The following is a 20422-nucleotide window of genomic DNA, read 5'->3' on the forward strand; positions in this document are numbered from 1 at the left end:
CAGGGTGTATTTGCGAGTTAGCGTTAGCCGGCAAGTTTAACAAGCGTCTGGTGAACATGAAAGGCTAACTAGCTTGTCCAATAAGAAGCAGGTGTGCAGTGCCATAATGAGAGAGGGGTGGGAGGGGGCGACACCACCCCCATTGTGCCAGGGACACTAACATCAAACAATAGCTGCGCCGTCGACGTCGTTTCGCTACGTGATGGAAAACTTGTTACGAAACGCGACGGACGATGAAATTAGCTCATTGGCTGCCATTCCCGATTTTATTCGGGAATTGAAAATGTTTTTCTTGTTTGGGTGCCGATAAAGCGCTGGTCCGACCCCTGGCAATGTTTTTTTCACGTCCACAAGAGGGCAGCGTTTGCCTTCTTTCCATGTTAGCGCTTTGTTCCAGCTTAAGCTGTTGTTAAAGATCTATAAAAACCAATATGGATGTATTGTATTTTGTCCATTCACCCCCATTTCAAGCTCATATAACTCCAGAACCATATAACTTAGGAATTAACTTTTTTTCTGATGAAGGAAGAGCTTTTTTCCATGTTAGCTCTTTGTTACAGATTCAGCTGAAGCGCTATATAAATCAATGTGTTTATTGTATTACTGTACATCCGCCCCATTTCAAGCTCATATAACCCCAGACCCATATAACTTAGGAATTAACTCTTTGTTTTGAATGACAGAAGAGGGTCTATGGTTTCTAACGCTGTATTGAACGTTTATGTCGTCCTAAAACTGAATATTCTGTGGGTCCTGCAATTCGAATAAGAATGACAAAAACCCTGGCACTGGAGAGGACACTGTTTGGCACAGCGTCCGGCAGTGAAGGAGTTAACGAAGCCAATGGGCGAGGGGGGGCACTCGTTTATTTCAAAATAAAACAAAGAGGGCGGATTACAAAGCTTGTGGTGATATTTGAAGTCTTCTATGTACAAAAAAGGTGGACCATGTGACAGGAAATAACGTAAATAGTCATAAAAACAATTGAAAAATAGTCTGTTGACAGGCCATCTATCAGCATTTCAGGATGGCGTTCACTCAGTGACACACGCTGGAAACAGCAAAGTATTGTGGGAAATGAGTGGTTTGCGTGTTTCTCGGCATTTAGCGCGTAGCTTAAAACGTAGCCTGTTTTTTTTTTGCGAACAGTGGCATCTCAAAATTGTGGTTGCAAACACACACATACACGTCAAAATAACACAAAAGCATGAAGAAACTACAAAATAAAACACAAAATCAAACAATGTGATCTTTTTTTCGGAATTCTGGATGAATGTGACGATTAAATGTTAAATAAATGAGTGAACGTAGTTAGCCCACAATGACATCAACATATGAAAAAGGGCGACCAAAAAGGCTGAAATGTCAAAACCTGGACGCCGTTTAGCCACAATAGCTCATGCTACTAAGAACTTTTTTGGGGGGGTCAAAAGATTGACCATCATCTGAGCTCCAGTGTGCTAAAAACACAAACAGGAAGTACGACAAAAATGGGAGAATAGCGTACACACACACACACACACACATGCACAAATGCGCACACCCACACCTCACAAAAAGTCTTACAAACACACACTCTTGCACACAGTGGTCCCCACAAGAATAGTCAAACACACACACACACACTAAAACACTTTCACATAGACATATTGTCATCTCACACACAAACACACACACACACACGCACAAATGTGCACACCCACGCCTCACAAGTATAGTCATACAAACACACACTTACACACAGTGGTCCCCACAAAAATAGTCAAACACACACACACACTAAAACACTTTCACATAGACATATTGTCATCTCACACACAAATACACACACACATGCACAAATGCGCACACCCACACCTCACAAAAAGAGTCTTACAAACACACAGTCTTGCACACAGTGGTCCCCACAAGAATAGTCAAACACACACACACACACACACACACACACACACACACACACTAAAACACTTTCACATAGACATATTGTCATCTCACACACAAATACACACACACACACGCACAAATATGCACACCCACGCCTCACAAGTATAGTCATACAAACACACACTTACACACAGTGGTCCCCACAAAAATAGTCAAACACACACACACACATACACTAAAACACTTTCACATAGACATATTGTCATCTCACACACAAACACACACACACACACGCACAAATGTGCACACCCACGCCTCACAAGTATAGTCATACAAACACACACTTACACACAGTGGTCCCCACAAAAATAGTCAAACACACACACACACTAAAACACTTTCACATAGACATATTGTCATCTCACACACAAATACACACACACACATGCACAAATGCGCACACCCACACCTCACAAAAAGAGTCTTACAAACACACAGTCTTGCACACAGTGGTCCCCACAAGAATAGTCAAACACACACACACACACACTAAAACACTTTCACATAGACATATTGTCATCTCACACACAAATACACACACACACACATGCACAAATGCGCACACCCACACCTCACAAAAAGAGTCTTACAAACACACACTCTTGCACACAGTGGTCCCCACAAGAATAGTCAAACACACACACACACACACACACATACACTAAAACACTTTCACATAGACATATTGTCATCTCACACACAAATACACACACACACACGCACAAATATGCACACCCACGCCTCACAAGTATAGTCATACAAGCACACACTTACACACAGTGGTCCCCACAAAAATAGTCAAACACACACACACACACACACACACTAAAACACTTTCACATAGACATATTGTCATCTCACACACAAATACACACACATGCACAAATGCGCACACCCACACCTCACAAAAAGAGTCTTACAAACACACACTCTTGCACACAGTGGTCCCCACAAGAATAGTCAAACACACACACACACACACACACTAAAACACTTTCACATAGACATATTGTCATCTCACACACAAATACACACACACACACGCACAAATATGCACACCCACGCCGCACAAGTATAGTCATACAAGCACACACTTACACACAGTGGTCCCCACAAAAATAGTCAAACACACACACACACACACACACACACACACTAAAACACTTTCACATAGACATATTGTCATCTCACACACAAATACACACACACACACGCACAAATATGCACACCCACGCCTCACAAGTATAGTCATACAAACATACACTTACACACAGTGGTCCCCACAAAAATAGTCAAACACACACACACACTAAAACACTTTCACATAGACATATTGTCATCTCACACACAAATACACACACACACATGCACAAATGCGCACACCCACACCTCACAAAAAGAGTCTTACAAACACACAGTCTTGCACACAGTGGTCCCCACAAGAATAGTCAAACACACACACACACACACACACACACTAAAACACTTTCACATAGACATATTGTCATCTCACACACAAATACACACACACACACATGCACAAATGCGCACACCCACACCTCACAAAAAGAGTCTTACAAACACACACTCTTGCACACAGTGGTCCCCACAAGAATAGTCAAACACACACACACACACACACACATACACTAAAACACTTTCACATAGACATATTGTCATCTCACACACAAATACACACACACACACGCACAAATATGCACACCCACGCCTCACAAGTATAGTCATACAAGCACACACTTACACACAGTGGTCCCCACAAAAATAGTCAAACACACACACACACACACACACTAAAACACTTTCACATAGACATATTGTCATCTCACACACAAATACACACACATGCACAAATGCGCACACCCACACCTCACAAAAAGAGTCTTACAAACACACACTCTTGCACACAGTGGTCCCCACAAGAATAGTCAAACACACACACACACACACACACTAAAACACTTTCACATAGACATATTGTCATCTCACACACAAACACACACACACACACGCACAAATATGCACACCCACGCCTCACAAGTATAGTCATACAAACACACACTTACACACAGTGGTCCCCACAAAAATAGTCAAACACACACACACACTAAAACACTTTCACATAGACATATTGTCATCTCACACACAAATACACACACACACATGCACAAATGCGCACACCCACACCTCACAAAAAGAGTCTTACAAACACACACTCTTGCACACAGTGGTCCCCACAAGAATAGTCAAACACACACACACACACACACTAAAACACTTTCACATAGACATATTGTCATCTCACACACAAATACACACACACACACGCACAAATATGCACACCCACGCCTCACAAGTATAGTCATACAAACACACACTTACACACAGTGGTCCCCACAAAAATAGTCAAACACACACACACACTAAAACACTTTCACATAGACATATTGTCATCTCACACACAAATACACACACACACATGCACAAATGCGCACACCCACACCTCACAAAAAGAGTCTTACAAACACACACTCTTGCACACAGTGGTCCCCACAAGAATAGTCAAACACACACACACACTAAAACACTTTCACATAGACATATTGTCATCTCACACACAAACACACACACACACACACACACACGCACAAATGTGCACAGCCACGCCTCACAAGTATAGTCATACACACACTTACACACAGTGGTCCCCACAAAAATAGTCAAACACACACACACACACACACACACTAAAACACTTTCACATAGACATATTGTCATGTCACACACAAATATACACACACACACATGCACAAATGTGCACATCCACACCTCACAAAAAGAGTCTTACAAACACACACTCTTGCACACAGTGGTCCCCACAAGAATAGTCAAACACAAACACACTAAAACACTTTCACATAGACATATTGTCATCTCACACACAAACACACACACACACACACACACACGCACAAATGTGCACAGCCACGCCTCACAAGTATAGTCATACAAACACACACTTACACACAGTGGTCCCCACAAGAATAGTCAAACACACACACACACACTAAAACACTTTCACATAGACATATTGTCATCTCACACACACACACACACACAAATGTGCGCACCCACACCTCATAAGAATAGTCATACAAACAGACTCACACTCTCACAGGGTGGTCACCACAATAGTCACACAACACACATGCACATCCAAAACACTCTCACACAGACATATTGTCATCTCACACACACACACACACGCACGAATGCCCACACCCACACCTCTCAAGAATAGTCATACAAACACACACTCGCACTCAATGGTCCCCACAAGAATAGTCAAACAAACACACACACACAAATACACACAAGCGCACAGTGCTTTCTTTAAATGAAAAAAATACCACAGGGATGGTTTTTGAAGGCCAAATATGTAAAACAAATTAAAAAAATGAAATAAAAATTCCATTAAAAATAAAAAAGCGATGAGAGAAATGAAAGGAATTTTGAATGAAAGTAAATTGCAATGGCGTCCTCTCGCCTTGGGAGGGGGGTCCTCGCGGTCCCGATGAGGATCACGGCCTGACGTGGGGCCTGAGGGCCTGGTAGAGTCCCTCGAAAGAGGGTCGGTCGTGGATATCGCGCCTCCAGCAACGCATCATCAGCTCGAAGAGGGAGGGGGGGCAGAGAGGAGGCGCATACAGGAACACCTACAGCGAAAGTGGGGGGGGGGGTTAGGTCGGGGGTGGTCCCGAGACTGTGGATGGCGTGCTGACCTGTCTGCCCTGGTTCCTGAAGAACTCTCCAGTGTTGGCTATGACCTGTTGGTCCGTCAGCAGGCTGTAAGGTTGCTCTTTGCACAGCGTGAAGATCTCCCACAAGGTCACCCCGAAGGCCCACACGTCGCTGGAGGTCGTGAACTTGCCCTGGGTCCAGGTCACAAGGTCACAGGGGGAGTCGCGGGGGTTTTGCATTATTATTGCGCAATCGCTTTGTTGCGCAATCGCTTTGTTGTGAGATGATAACAGGCTGCGAAGGTGAAGCGGGGGGGGGGGGGGGGGGGGGCAGAGGGGGCGACCGACTTACCAGCAGGATGCTCTCCCAGGCCATCCAGCGGATGGGCAGCACGGCGCGGCCTTGGATGCGGTAGTAGTCGCTGGCGTAGAGGTTGCGGCTCATCCCAAAGTCAGCGATCTTGATGGTAAGGCGGCGGTCCAGCAGGCAGTTTCTGGTGGCCAGGTCGCGGTGCACAAAGTTCAGCGAGGCCAAGTAGCGCATGCCCGACGAGATCTGCGCCGACATGTGCAGCAGGTCCGCCAGGCTGGGCAGGGGGCGAGGTGGGGGGCAGAAGAATCCATTACGTACACATTGTAAACATGGTTTCATTCTTCTTCTTGAGCCCTGTAGGCTGTTTCAACCATGTCACATCCGCCATCTTGGTGGGGGCTTGAGCCCTGTAGCTAATACGCTCTTTCAACCACATCACATCCGCCATATTGGTGGGGGCTTGAGCCCTGTCGCAAATAGGCTGTTCCAACCACATCACATCCGCCATCTTGATGGGGGCTTGAGCCCTGTCGTGAATACGCTCTTTCAACTACAGTAAAGTCTCGTTATATCGATATTCAAGGGAGTCCGAAAAAATATCGATATAACCGGGACTATTGATATATCCGACCCTGTTTGCATGTAATTTTCTCCGTGCGTGCATAGAAATAGTATCGATATAACCGGGACTATCGATATATCCGATATCGATATAACGAGACTTTACTGTACATTACATCCGCCATCTTGGTGGGTGCGTGAGCCCTGTTGCGAATAGGCTCTTTCAACCACATCACATCCGCCATCTTGGTGGGGGCTTGAGCCCTGTAACAAATAGGCTCTTTCAGCCACATCACATCCGCCATCTTGGTGGGGGCTTGAGCCCTGTCGCGAATAGGCTCTTTCAACCACATCACATCCGCCATCTTGGTGGGTGCTTGAGCCGTGTAACTAATAGGCTCTTTCAGCCACATCATATCCGCCATCTTGGCAGGGGCTTGGCAGGTTAACCCGCTTCAAAACACGAAAAGGAATTCTGACAGTGGTCAAAAAGGCCCACCTGACGGAGGGGATGTTGTTGGCGTGCGTGAGCGTGCTCTCCATCTCACGTTGCGACAGGAACATGTTGAGATCTCCGTTCTCCATGTACTCCGTCACCATGCAGAGGGGGTCAGAGGTCACACACACGCACAGCAGACGGATGATGTTGGGGTCGTTCAGCCTCGACATGATCTTGATCTCCTTCAGGAAATCGTTCCTGTCCAAACCACAGAATGGTGGAAAATGTTTCACGCGTATTTCTTGCTGGTCAGGGTGATCGGCACACAAACTGATGTTATTTTTGTTGACAAATGTATTGTTTTTGACTTCGAGATGGCGCTGTGAGAGCGGCTGCCTTTACAGCAGCTCCTAGTTTTTGTTTTACTTCTTTTTTGGTTGGGACTTTAGCAAGCATCATGGCAATTGACGTGCTTGATTTGCCTTCGTGGGCCAAATAAAACGGTGTGGCAGGCCAGATTTGGCCCCCGGGCCTTGGCTTGGACACCATGATGTAAGAAATTAGCAAGCTAGCTGAATAGAAATAGAGATAGCTAGCTGGTTAGCTGGCTCATTAGATGAGCCTGGAATTTCACAAGTTTGATTTGCTTTAGTGGGCTGAATAAATCGATGTGGCGGGCCAGATTTGCCCCCCTGGTCCTTGACTTGGACACCTGTGATGTAAGGAATTAGTCAGCTAGCTGGAAAAAAAGAGAGAGATAGCTAGCTTTCTAGCTAGCTTGATAGATGAGCCTGGAATTTCTCTGGTTTGATTTGCTTGAGCAGCCCGAATAAAAGCATGTGGAGGGCCATATGTAGGCCCCAAACCTCGACTTGGACACCTTTGATGTAAGGAATTAGCCAGCTCGCTGAATAGAAAGCGAGCGAGCTAGCTAGCTCGCTAGCTTGATAGATGAGCCTCTAATTTCTCAAGTTTGATTTGCTTTGGCGGGCCGAATAAAAATGATGTGGCGGGCCACATTTGGCCCCCAGGCCAAGATTGACTTGGACACCTGTGATGTAAGGAATTAGCCAGCTAGCTGAATAGAAAGAGAGATAGCTAGCTTACTAGGTAGCTTGATAGATGAGCCTGGAATTTCACAAGTTTGATTTGCTTTTGCAGGCCGAATAAAGTGATATGGCGGTCTAGATGTGGCCCCAAAACCTCGACTTGGACACCTTTGATGAAAGGAATTAGCCAGCTGGCTGAATAGAAAGAAAGCTAGCTAGCTAGCTCGCTAGCTTGATAGATGAGCCTCTAATTTCTCAAGTTTGATTTGCTTGAGCAGCCCGAATAAAATGATGTGGCGGGCCAGATGTAGCCCCCAAACCTTGACTTGGACACCTGTGATGTAAGGAATTAGCCAGCTAGCTAAATAGAAAGCGAGCGAGCTAGCTTGATAGCTATCTTGATAGATGAACCTGGAATTTCACACGTTTGATTTGCTTTTGCAGGCCGAATAAAGTGATATGGCGGTCGAGATGTGGCCCCAAAACCTCGACTTGGACACCTTTGATGTAAGGAATTAGCCAGCTAGCTGAATAGAAAGAAAGCTAGCTAGCTCGCTAGCTTGATAGATGAGCCTGGAATTTCTCAAGTTTGATTTGCTTTGGCGGGCCGAATAAAATGATGTGGCGGGCCAGATTTGGCCCCCGGGCCTTGACTTGGACACCTGTGATGCTAGCTAGCTGAATAGATGATAGCTTGGATAGTAAGAACATGTGAAGAAACATATTTTTATCAAAAAGCGTACCTGGCCTGGCTGGTGGCATCGGCCCGCAGTTGCTTGACGGCCACCAAGACGGCCCGTCCGTCGCGGTCCCGCCCGGCCGGGTCACTTTCTTCCTGGTCATCATCCTGGTCGTGGCGGTCGCGGCGTTCGCCCAGGAAGGCGGCCAAGCCGCGGGCCTCGCACAGGTGCACCTCGCCAAACTGACCCTCGCCGAGCTTCTCGCGGAAAAGCAGCCGCTGGCGCGGGAACTCCGAAGCGGAGATGTCCTTGCGCGTCAGCGAGTCGACAGTGAGCGCCGGCACGGCGTACATGTTGCTGCCCGTCACGCCCTGCAGCCGCACCACGTCCGTCTCGGCGTAGTGCGGCGCGTTGCTATGGAAACCCTGGTGCGGCGTGCATTGCGTCACGTCGGGTTCGGCGTAGCCGCCGCCGCACGCTGCCGCAACAAAACAAAGGACAAAGGCCGTTGGTGTTTTGGGATCGCGCGCCTATGACGCCGCTTTGACAACGGGGTCACCTGCGGGCGTGGCGGCCGGAGGTCATGTGACAGGAAGTCAGCGTTAGGAGACTGGAGAGGAAAAGGCGGGAAAAAAAGAAGAAGAAGAGAGAAGAAGGCGGCCATGTTGGGAATCGATCACTGCTAACGCTAATAATAATAATGCTCGTGAAATAAATCTGCCCGCTTTGGTTCATAACTGGAACGACAAAATGTCTCCTGTTTTATTTTTTAATTATATTTAATAAGTATTTTTTGGGGGTGCTGCTGGTGTTTGTTTCGTTTACACGATCCTTAGGGATGTTCATTGTTTGGTCCGCCATTTTGTTTCACGTCTCAAGCACTAATAGCTAGCTATTAGCTAACTATTGGATTGGATAGGATATGCCTTTATTAGTCTCACAGTGGAGAAATTTACATTTCACAGCACATTACATTACATTACATTACATTTCACTAGCTAATAGATATCTGTTCGCTAGCTATTAGCTATCTATTCGCTAGCTGTTAGCTATCTATTCGCTAGCTATTAGTTATCTATTTTCCAGCTGTTACCTATCTATTTGCTAGCTGTTACCTATCTATTCACTAGCTATTAGCTATCTATTCGCTAGCTATTAGCTATCTATTCACTAGCTAATAGATATCTGTTCGCTAGCTATTAGCTATCTATTCGCTAGCTGTTAGCTATCTATTCGCTAGCTATTAGTTATCTATTTGCTAGCTGTTACCTATCTATTTGCTAGCTGTTACCTATATATTCACTAGCTATTAGCTATCTATTCGCTAGCTATTAGCTATCTATTCGCTAGTTTTTAGCTAGCTATTCACTAGCTAATAGCTATGTATTCGCTAGCTAGCTAGCTTTCTTTCTATTTGAGTTACTTCCGGGTTGAATGAACTCTGGCGCGTGTGGCTGCCACTGCTCACCCACAGAAAAAACTTATCCTGTGACTGTAAAGTCACCTTGAGAGTTTTGAAAGGCGCTTATAAATGAAATGGATTATTATAATAAATAATAGCGCCGCTCCCCCCTGATGACCCGACGCAAAGTTTACCGCGACCGTCATCAATTCCACTCGCCCGCCCCGCCGTCGATGGCGTTTTTTTTATAGCCTCAAGCGGCGGAATTTTGATGTTAAAATACATCCCTCGTGTTTCATGTTTTTGCGTTTGGGTCAACGTCGACAAGTCAATAGCTTGAAGATTTTTACACGATTGGAAAAATTGAACCCCCCTGTTTAAGCGCCATTTTTGTTTTGTTTTTTGATGGAAAAACAAGAAGATAAACGACTTCAAAACCGCGAGTTGTCAAGCGAGGAGGGGGCAGGGCTTGGGGTTGGGGGCGGGGCATGCAGCTGACCTGAGGCTTCGGCGCTCTGCGACAGTTCCGGCAGTTTGTTCCGAAGCGTCTCGGGGTTCTGGTACTGAGGATCCAACAAGAAGACTCGTTCGTAGTGGGGGTCCGATTGGACCACTCCTGGGGGGGACGAGACGGATACATGGAAGAACGGCTCGACTTGATTCACCAAACCGCTAAACTCCCCCGAAGCAATCAAGGGGCCAATCACATCTCAGGGGCGGGGTTAAACGCAGCAGACCGTTGACTCCAATTGGCTTACCGGAACGGGGGGGCACTGGCGGGGTCTGCAGGATGATGGTGTCGCTAGTTGACGACAGCCGTACCGTCACCTCCTCGCCCAGGATCCTGCGGGGACCCTGCAAGAGGGAGGATTGATCCGAAATATTAATTATTAACTTATTGACTGGCAGACGATTTGCAAAAAGTGTGTCCACTCCAGTGCCAGGGTTTTTGTCATTGTCACTTGACTTCCAGGACCCACAAAATATTGAGTTTTAGGACGACATCAACATTTTATGCGGTACAAGAAACCTTAGACGCTCTTCTCTCATCAGAAAAAAGAGTTAATTCCTAAATGATATGGATCTGGAGTTATCTGAGCTTGAAATCGGGGCGGATGTCCAAAATACAATGCAATACATCCATATTGGTTTACATAGCGCTTTAACAACAGCTAGCTATCTATTAGTTATCTATTATCTAGCGAGCTTTCTATCTATTTGAGTTACTTCCGGGTTGAGTGAACGCTGGCGCATGTGGCTGCCGCTGCTCAGCCACAGAAAAACTGATCCTGTGACTGTAAAGTGACCTTGAGAGTTTTGAAAGGCGCTTAGGAATGAAATGGATTATTATTATTATTATTTAAAAAAGGCGCTAACTTGTGAAAATGGCAAATGCTGCCCCCTCTTGGTTTGGAAAAACATTGCCAGGGGTCTAACCAGCGCTTTATCGGCACCCAAGCATGAAAAAACAAAACCAAATCAACCAAACCAAATTTAATTCGGGAAAGGCGCTCGATGTCATATTTTCAATTCCCGAATAAATATGTGAATGAGTTAAAAAAAGAAAGAAAATGAAAACACACACACAGGAATAATAATAATAATAATAAAGTGCTAGATAAATAAAATAATAATAAACACAAAAGAAATAAAAGAAAAAAGAGAAAGAAAAATAAAAAAGAAAAAAGAAAGAAAGAAAAAATTAAAAAGAAAGAAATGAGGAGGATCCAGGTTTTTCAAAATAAAAGTGTTACTTCACACAGAAAAGAAAAACGCAAATGTTGCCCCCTTGTGGAAGAAGAAAAAAACCCAACAGATGGACAGAGGTCTGGCCAGCGCTTTATCAGCACCCAAGCATGAAAAACACAAACAAACCCCGAATAATTCAGGAATGTCGCTCTACGTCACATTTTTAATTCCTGAATAAATTTGTGAATGGCAGTGTATGAGTTAATATGTCGCTGGGAAATTTCCATATTGGGTGTGTGAATTTGTTGTGGCGCTCACCTTCTCCAGAACTTTACAGACGTACTGACACCAGAGGATGAGGAAAATGACGATGAGCAGCAGCAAGATGATGGTCACCAGGCAGCCAATCAGGACGGGCGCTTTGCTGTCGTCGGGCGCCGCACTGGCGGACGGCGAGGCGGCTGCCAAAGAAGATGGCCGGTATGTGAAAAACGACGGCCATCTTGGAGGAAAAGCCGACGGGGTCATACCTGAGGCGGACGGCGGCGTGCTGGAACCGGCGGCGGGTGGCGGCGTCGCCGACGTCGAGGCGTCTTCTGGCGTGGGGACGCGAAATGAGCAAGACGGGCGGAATTGCGGGCGGCCTTCGCCAACTACCTGACTGGAAGGACACCTCGCTGAACATCATCCAGGTGTCGGCGAAGGCGAAGCGGCAGCGCAGCTCTGAGGCGGCCCGGCGCTCCAGCGGCACCGTCACGTAGCGAGCGCTCGGGTTGCGGTCGTCCAGGACCGTGTGGAAGACCACCGGCTCCGCCTCCCACGCCGATGAGGGGCGGGGCTTGAACCAGCACGACACCGACGAGAAGATCTTCACCCCTCGGGAAAACATGTTGTTGCTGTGGACCTGGCGGGAAGCGAAGGGGCAGACTTTCAAAATAAGAGAGGGGATCCTGATGCCCGCTGTCACCGTTTGGTGAAAGGTAACAAGACGGCTTTTAATCAAGGAAGGCAACTGTGGCACCCGTGACGTTTTACCAAAATAAGAGTGATGGCGCAAAAAGGAAGTCAAAGAGTTGTATCCAAAAAACATGAGATCACATCGCACAAGAAATTGTTCACGTGAGTGACATTCAGAAATGAAGAATAACATAAAGGACCCTTTTCTTTTTAAAGAAATGCAGCGCACATAACAGACTATTTGGTGCACGTGGAGGGTTTCAAAATAGGAGAGTTGCTTCAAACAGGAAGTCATTGATCAGGTTCATGCTTACTTTCAAAATAGAGGCGATGTAAACAGAATTAGGTGCTTTTTTGTCACCCTTTGGGGTCAAGGTTTTGAAAAATATGTGAGGCCCCGACACAAATAATAATAATAATAATAATAATAATGTTATAAAATAAATCATTAAATAAAGAAAAAATTAACAAAAGAAAGAAAAAATAAAGAAAGACAAAAAAACAGTCGCTCATGAGGTCATTGGGTGAATGACGATTTTTCAAAGTAAAGCACGGGACATCAGCACGCGGTCCATCCGTCTTTGGAATTTACGAGGACGTACCTTCATGGAGGTGAAGTTCCTTTGCCGGTCAAAGACAAAGTCCATCTCCACGCCGTGCTCGCCCCCCGCCGAGACGTTCCTCCAACCCAGGTAGTCATAGCCCGGCTGCGCCGGGTACTGGCGCGTCAGCAGGAAGTCGTCCAGGCCCACCACGCCGTCCGTCAGCTGGCCCAGACCGCCCCACAACTTCCTGTTTGGGGATAGGGGGCGCTTGGTCACATCTGTGGGTGGAGGGGCCAAAAAAAAGCGGGCAGACCTCATCTGGCGAGCGCCGTCGTAGGTGGAGTCGTTGAGGATGGCAGTGGGAAGGCCAGGTTGCGCCATCAGCTGCCCCTCGGGGGCACTGTAGGAAATCAGACCGTCTGCGGGCGACAATGGCGACCGCCGTCAGCCAAGAGTTGGGGGTGCGGGGCTGCGGGGGCGTGGCCTACCTTCCCAGTGGCATCCGTACAGCTCCACCCGCATGCAAACGGTGGACAGCTCGGTGACGGGAATCAAGCGCACCCAGCGCGTCACCACCGGAGGGTGAAGGTCGTTGATGACGGGCGCGTACGCGTTCTTGTTGCCTTCCATGACCTGCGAAGGGGAGGGGGGGGGGGGGGGGCACATAAGCATCAGGCTCCGCCCACCAGCGCCCGCGTGATTTCCCGCGCTCGACGTTGTGATTGTTTCTGATTCCTTCCTGGCGTCTATCGCGCCGGCGCACACTTCCTGTTTGGGTCTTTGCCCACCATGCTTCCAAGTCGGTTCTTCCACGACTTCCAAACGACGCCATCCCGGCTGTAGTTGAGGCTGTACGCTCGTGCAAACTCGATGCCGTTGCGGGCGTAGCGTCCCTGAGTGGCCACCACCGTCAGGAAGGTCAGACGACGCAAGTCCACCTGAACGCGTACGAGTCATGAGGGAGTGTGGACACGTTAGCGTAGTAGCGGCTAAGCAGGAGGCACGGTAGCGGGTTAGCAACTTAGCATGAGGCACGTGAGCATAGGAGTAGCAATCACCATGTTAGCATCAAGCATGTTATCAAAGGAGTAGAAAGCCCAGTGTTAGCACCTAGCATGTTAACAGATTCGCAAATTAGCATGAATCATGTTAGCATTGGAGTAGAAAGAACTGTTAGCGTTTACCATGCTAAGTGTCCTTGAGAGCTTTGAAAGGCGCTTGAAATGAAATGTATTATTATTATTATTATTATTATTATTATTAAATATATTATTATTAAGAGATTTGCAAATTAGCATGACACACATTTGCATAGGAGTAGAAAGAACCGTGTTAGCATGTTAAGAGATTCACAAATTAGCATGAAGCACATCAGGATAGGAGTAGAAAGAATCGTGTTAGCATCTAGCATGTTAACAGATTCGCAAATTAGGATGAAGCACTTTAGCATAGGAGTAGAAAACCCCATGTTAGCATCTAGCATGTTATCAGATTCGCAAATTAGCATGAAACACATTAGCATACGTGTAGAAAGCACCATGTTAGCATCTAGCATGTTAACAGATTTGTAAATTAGCATCAAGCACGTTAGCATAGGAGTAGAAAGAACCATGTTATCATTTATCACGTTAACTTATTCGCAAATTAGCATGAATCATGTTAGCATAGGAGTAGAAAGAACCGTGTTAGCATCTAGCATGCTAACAGATTTGCAAATTAGAATGTAGCACATTTGCATAGGAGTAAAAACAACCGTGTTAGCATGTGAACAGATTCACAAATTAGCATGAAGCACATTAGCATAGGAGTAGAAAGAACCGTGTTAGCATGTGAACAGATTCACAAATTAGCATGAAGCACATTAGCATAGGAGTAGAAAGAACCGTGTTAGCATCTAGCATTTTAACAGATTCGCAAATTAGCATGAAGCATGTTAGTATAGGAGTATAAAGAACTATGTTAGCATCTAGCATGCTAACAGATTCACAAATAAGCATTAAGCACATTTGCATAGGAGTAGAAAGAACCGTGTTAGCATCTAGCATGCTAACAGATTCGCAAATTAGTGTGAAGCATGGCTGCCATGAGGTGTCAGCTTCCGACGCCATCTGTCTTATTTCCCAGCGCTCCCGAACGCAGCACCCAGCAAAAAAAAAATGGAGACCAACCTGAAGGAACTGCAAATCCGAAGGTTCCAGTTGGCCTCCGGGGCACCAGGCGCCGTCGCCGTCCTCGCGGTTCAACCTGCAAACGCCACGGCAACTTTATAGTGTGTGCAACGGTCGCGGCTTGGAATTGAAGCGGATTGACATGGGACAGGAGATATTAGACAATCTCTTTTCGCCAATGGGCGCTCCAACTTCCTGTTTTGCTTTCACATTTAACATTTAGCTTGTAGCAGACATGCACATTTCACTGTGACGTCCCTGATCCACTGGTAAAAAGGAAAGGACGTTTTGAGTCTGTGTCTTTGTGTTGCCATATTTTTGTTGTTTTCTGACTTCAAGATGGCGTCGCGAGAGTGTCTGCCTTTACAGCAGCTCTGGTATTTTGTTTTTCTACTTCTTCCTTTCATCATTTTGCTGCTGTGAAATGTCCATTTCCCCACTACGAGACTAATGAAGGCTCATCCAATTTGATCCAATCAGCGGTGAGAAGAATCCTCACCTGGCGTACTGCGGTCCAGTGGTCTCGTGCCATTTGCTGGAGGCTGTGATGTCATCATCCTTGATCCGCCCATCCTCCATGCCCAGGGCATAGCGACAATGTGCTGAAAGCACAAAAGGTCGCATACAAGCTGTCAGTCTCCTTTCGTCCTTGCACTTTACGCCCGCCCCCTTTTTCTTTTCGTTCATTCACTTCTCATTTTTTCCTCATTGCCCCTCCCACTTCCCCCTTGGCCTTTCCTCCCTCCCCTGCGTTCGTACCTGGGTCGACTTGCGCGACGGCTGCTGCGGCGTGAAGGATGAGCAGCAGGAACAGGTGCATGATGGGCCACACACACTACATCTCTAGAAACGCACACAAACGCACTGGTCACTTGATAATTAGAAACGCTTATGCAATGTAAAAAAAAAACATAGCTAAGTTAACTCAAAAGCTTTTACTGTCACATGCTAACGTCGCTAATTGCTAGATGCGCTATACTCTCAACTAAACTGGATTCATAGAGTACTTCAAAACTTTAGCATTAAATATGTCATTCTTACGTGTATGTAAGATGGAAATATGCTACTCAATTCTGTGTATTTAATTAGTGACATTCAGTGTATCAGCTAATTAGCTATCTAGCAAGCTATCTATTAGCTATATAGCTATCTAAGTGGCTTGCTATCTAGATATCAATCTATTCACTGGCTATTAGCTAGCTAGCTAGCTAGCTTTTCTCTCCATTTGAGTTATTCCGGGTTGTTGGCTATCTATTAGCTATCTACTAGCTGGCTAGCTAGCTTTCTGTCTATTGACTGCTAGGTTAAGTGAACGCTGGCGCGTGTGGCGGCCGCTGCTCACCCATAGAAAAACATCATCCTGTGACTGTAAAGTGACCTTAAGAGTTTTGAATAAATGAAATGTATTATTATTATTATTATTATTATTATTATTAACTTTTTTGTGCGCAAAAAAAGCCTCCACAAGTAGCAAAAACTCATGGTCATCATCCATGTGGAATTTCATGCAGGAGGAATGTAGCAGGCGTGTAGCAACAAGCGTGTTGTGGCGTGTTTTGTCGGCGCGAGAGGAATGAGAGGAGCGCCTGATTTGACATGTCGGAGACACACACGCGTGACACGCAACCAACAGTGGGAAAGTAGCGAGCGACTTACACGTTACTGTCGCTATGTAGTTTTTTTTTTTTGCTGCTGCCGCCATGTGTGCTCCGATGAATTTATTCTCTGTCAGCCATCTTCAAAGCAGAGTTCCGCCATATTTATTTTTTTTTTCGAGCGACACAACTACAGTGATACCTCAGCTCAAGAACTTAATTGGTTCCCAGAAAGTGTGTATAAGGCAAAAAGTTCATCTGCCAAACATTTATTTCCCATAAGACACCATTAAAATGAGAATAATCCGTTCCCAGGTCCCCATAAAACGTAATTTTCTACAAAATAAGCCTTAAAAACACAAAATATACCTTATTTTCTGTATAATAAATGTGCAATTGTATTGTAATTAAAGATATAAACTGCACTGCATAATAAAATCGTTTTATTGACCTTTGTGATGGTCGTTGATGTAGTTGCCTCTTGATGATATCCGACTGAAGTTGCGGTGCTTTCTGAGCGATAATACCCTCACTCACACTGTCCCCTGCGAGCTGCTTTTCATTAATCCAGTTTTTCTACCTCTTCTATTTCCTGAGACCGTTGCTTAGACAACACAGAAACACCCTTAGCCACACATAGCAATGGGCGACTTAGCGTCCGAGTACCGGGACGCTAAGTCACACAAACGCACACCTCGTTCATGTTTTTTGATGATCTCCTTCTTCTGCTCGGCCGTCATTTTCTTTTGTGTCCTCTTTGCCTTAACACTAGCCTGCGGTGGGGTCTTTTTCGCTCCCATAATAGCAAAAGTACTCCACTCGATAACAAATCATGTCTGCACTCAAAGGGGGAAAAAGTGGGTGTGGAAAAGTCGTCCGCCAGCCATTGTGGCGCTCCGTGTGTTTCCCGAAAACTAGTTTGTATGCCAAGATTATATTCTCGCGAATTTAATGCTCGTAAAGCGAGAAGTTTGTGAGCCAAAGTGTTCGTAAGCCAAGGTATCACCATAGTTTGTTGTTGTTTTTAAGCGTTCATGGTGCTTTGCATTCACTCCAAGATGGTGAGCTCCAGCGCATGAAAATTACGTTCACAATAAAAAAAAAATTATGCTGGACATATTTTTACTTCCTTCGTCTGAAAACAAGACTAAATCGAAGGGCAAAGTGACATTTTGATTGAGGGATAGAAATGTACATGGCAAGGGGAGAAAAAAAAGATAGTAAATAAAGACTTGGGGTACTTTTGTAACTTAAGTAGAAAACGCAACTCAAAAGTAACCCCCGAGTATGTCATTTCTTTTCATTGCAACTGCGTTCAATCTCAAAAGTGGAATTTTGCCAAACTGCCTCCAAGGTAAAATGCAAAAAAAGTGTTCACGGTAGACATATGTCAGATAATATTAATAATAATTATTATTATTCCTATTATTATTATAAATGCCAGCACGAAAATAATGTTGAACCACAATGAATTTAGAAATAGGACATGAGGAAGAAGGCTAAATGCTAACACTACTGTGTGATTCTTACAATATGGCGCAAACAATATAACACTAGCAATGAAAATGACAATACAGTCAGACCTCAACTTACAAACTTTTTGTCTTACAAACGTCAAATTTATGAAAATTAAACCTTATAATAAGCACTATTTTCATAATACACACCCACCACAGCTGGCGGAGTGATCTTCAGCGGAAGCACACGACCGAACAGCACCAGAGGTTAAGTTACCAACAGTCCTTATGGAAGGTGACTCTCCTTCCATAAGCCATCAACGACCATCAAAAAGGTCAATAAAACTTTATTTTACGGCACAGTTTATTTCTTTAATTACAGTCGTCATGTAATGCGCCTCTCTTCCCAAACAGCAATTCCCTTTGTCCTTCGACCTCCAACGCCATTCCATCAAGCCATAAATGACCATCACAAATGTAAATAAAGTGACTTCATGATACAATGCAGTGTATTTCTTTCATTACAATACAATAGCACATTTATTATACATAGAATAAGGTATGTTGTGTGTAGTTTTAAGGCTTATTTAGTTGAAAAGTATATTTTATGGAAACCCGGGAACGGATTATTCTCATTTTAATGGTTTCATATGGGAATTTTTTTTTTAGATACACACTTTTCGCCTTACACACTCTGTCTGGGAACCAATTAAGTTCGTAAGTTGAGGTCTCACTGTAAACCACGAAAAGCATAGATGGAAGGGTGGATGATTGATGGATGGGTGGATGGATCAATCAACTGATCGACAGCTATTATGGTAGCAAGTGGGACAAAAAAGGGAGCGATGAGTTCACGATGTTGATAATGACGACACGCTTGATGACAAAAATTACATTAATTGGATGCTCCAACTTGTAACACCGCTCGACTACGTCATCTGTCAATCACGCGGGCACGCGCGTGGTTCTTCGCCAACTTGTGACACTCGCGCGTGCCGTGAAAGAATGAAAAACTGCCATGCGGAGTCAACTTTAAGTTTGACGGAATCACTTTTGTTGTTGTTTGCGTGCGTGTGTTGTTTTCTGTTTGTTTGGGTTTTTTTTTTTTACCTGTCCGCTCTCGCCTCGCGCTGTTCGACGTGCGCGTACCCACCGCGGCCGCTGGCGTGCGCGTCGTCGTCGTCGTCGAGGACGTGGCGGCAGCCAAGTTGGACAGAATTGAAGGAAAGTTGTTGTGTTCAACTTTTAGGATCGTTCGCTTGATGTTTCTTTCCAAAGTATCATGGAGGACGAACGAGTCGAGGAGAGAAGAGAGAAAAAAAACACACAGAAACCTCACTTCCTTTTTCCGAGGAAGAGGCGGAATAATAAGGAAAAAAAGTAGAAGAAGAAGAAGATTGATACCGCTGTGACGTCACGCTATCACATGACCCAGATGTCGCCATGGACACAATTTACAACGATTTTAATCAATTTCAATCTCAAACGAACGTTTTATTTAGTGGTGTACTCGTTTTGTAGTTCAAAATATTCACTTTTTCCGAAGAAAAACTTTGAATGTCAAATTAGCTTTTAGACACCAGGTGGCACTAGAGAGCTACGTTCGATCATTCTTGAATTGGGCGTTCAGACTGAAAACGGCTCACATAGATCAGTCTAACGTGGTCCTTGTCGCTGTGGAACAACTCACATCACATGTACTGGTTTCACATTGACATGTTGACGACACAATCTAATGTTTTACATGCTAGCAAAAAAAAAAAAAAAAAAAAAAAACAGCGACGATGCAAGAGCAACTAAAATGCAGGACACGTGATTTGAGATTGTTTGGATCTCGTCGGCTGCTACGCTTGTACACATTTTCT

At 45.2% G+C, this 20422-nt stretch overlaps 1 protein-coding gene across 3 annotated transcripts; it reads right to left on the reverse strand.

Moving 5' to 3' along the window:
* Window positions 1–848: 848 nt before the first annotated feature.
* On the reverse strand, window positions 849–19905 carry ddr2l (discoidin domain receptor family, member 2, like). Of its 3 annotated transcripts, XR_016114796.1 has the most exons (19): window positions 19668–19905; window positions 16265–16348; window positions 16005–16107; window positions 15506–15581; window positions 14126–14275; window positions 13826–13970; window positions 13651–13756; window positions 13395–13584; window positions 12490–12739; window positions 12366–12431; window positions 12154–12296; window positions 10905–11001; window positions 10646–10762; window positions 8808–9222; window positions 7076–7273; window positions 6055–6289; window positions 5745–5894; window positions 3504–5678; window positions 849–3333 (listed from the first exon to the last, which is right to left on the reverse strand). XR_016114796.1 is itself a non-coding variant. In XM_088995193.1 (18 exons), exons 2-18 carry the CDS (start codon window positions 16323–16325, stop codon window positions 5544–5546), a joined length of 2634 nt encoding a protein of 877 aa, XP_088851319.1. In that variant the 5' UTR covers window positions 16326–16348; window positions 19668–19905; the 3' UTR covers window positions 849–5543. The 3 variants fall into 3 exon arrangements, 2 of the variants coding, with proteins under 2 accessions (XP_088851319.1, XP_088851318.1); XM_088995193.1 differs by having other exon boundaries at window positions 849–5678; window positions 12493–12739; XM_088995192.1 differs by having other exon boundaries at window positions 849–5678.
* Between the last annotated feature and the right edge of the window lie 517 nt (window positions 19906–20422).

The sequence above is a fragment of the Hippocampus bargibanti genome, linkage group LG04, assembly GCF_051943395.1.
Source record: "Hippocampus bargibanti isolate YZ-2025 linkage group LG04, ASM5194339v1, whole genome shotgun sequence".
In the NCBI taxonomy this organism is placed as follows: Eukaryota; Metazoa; Chordata; class Actinopteri; order Syngnathiformes; family Syngnathidae; genus Hippocampus; species Hippocampus bargibanti.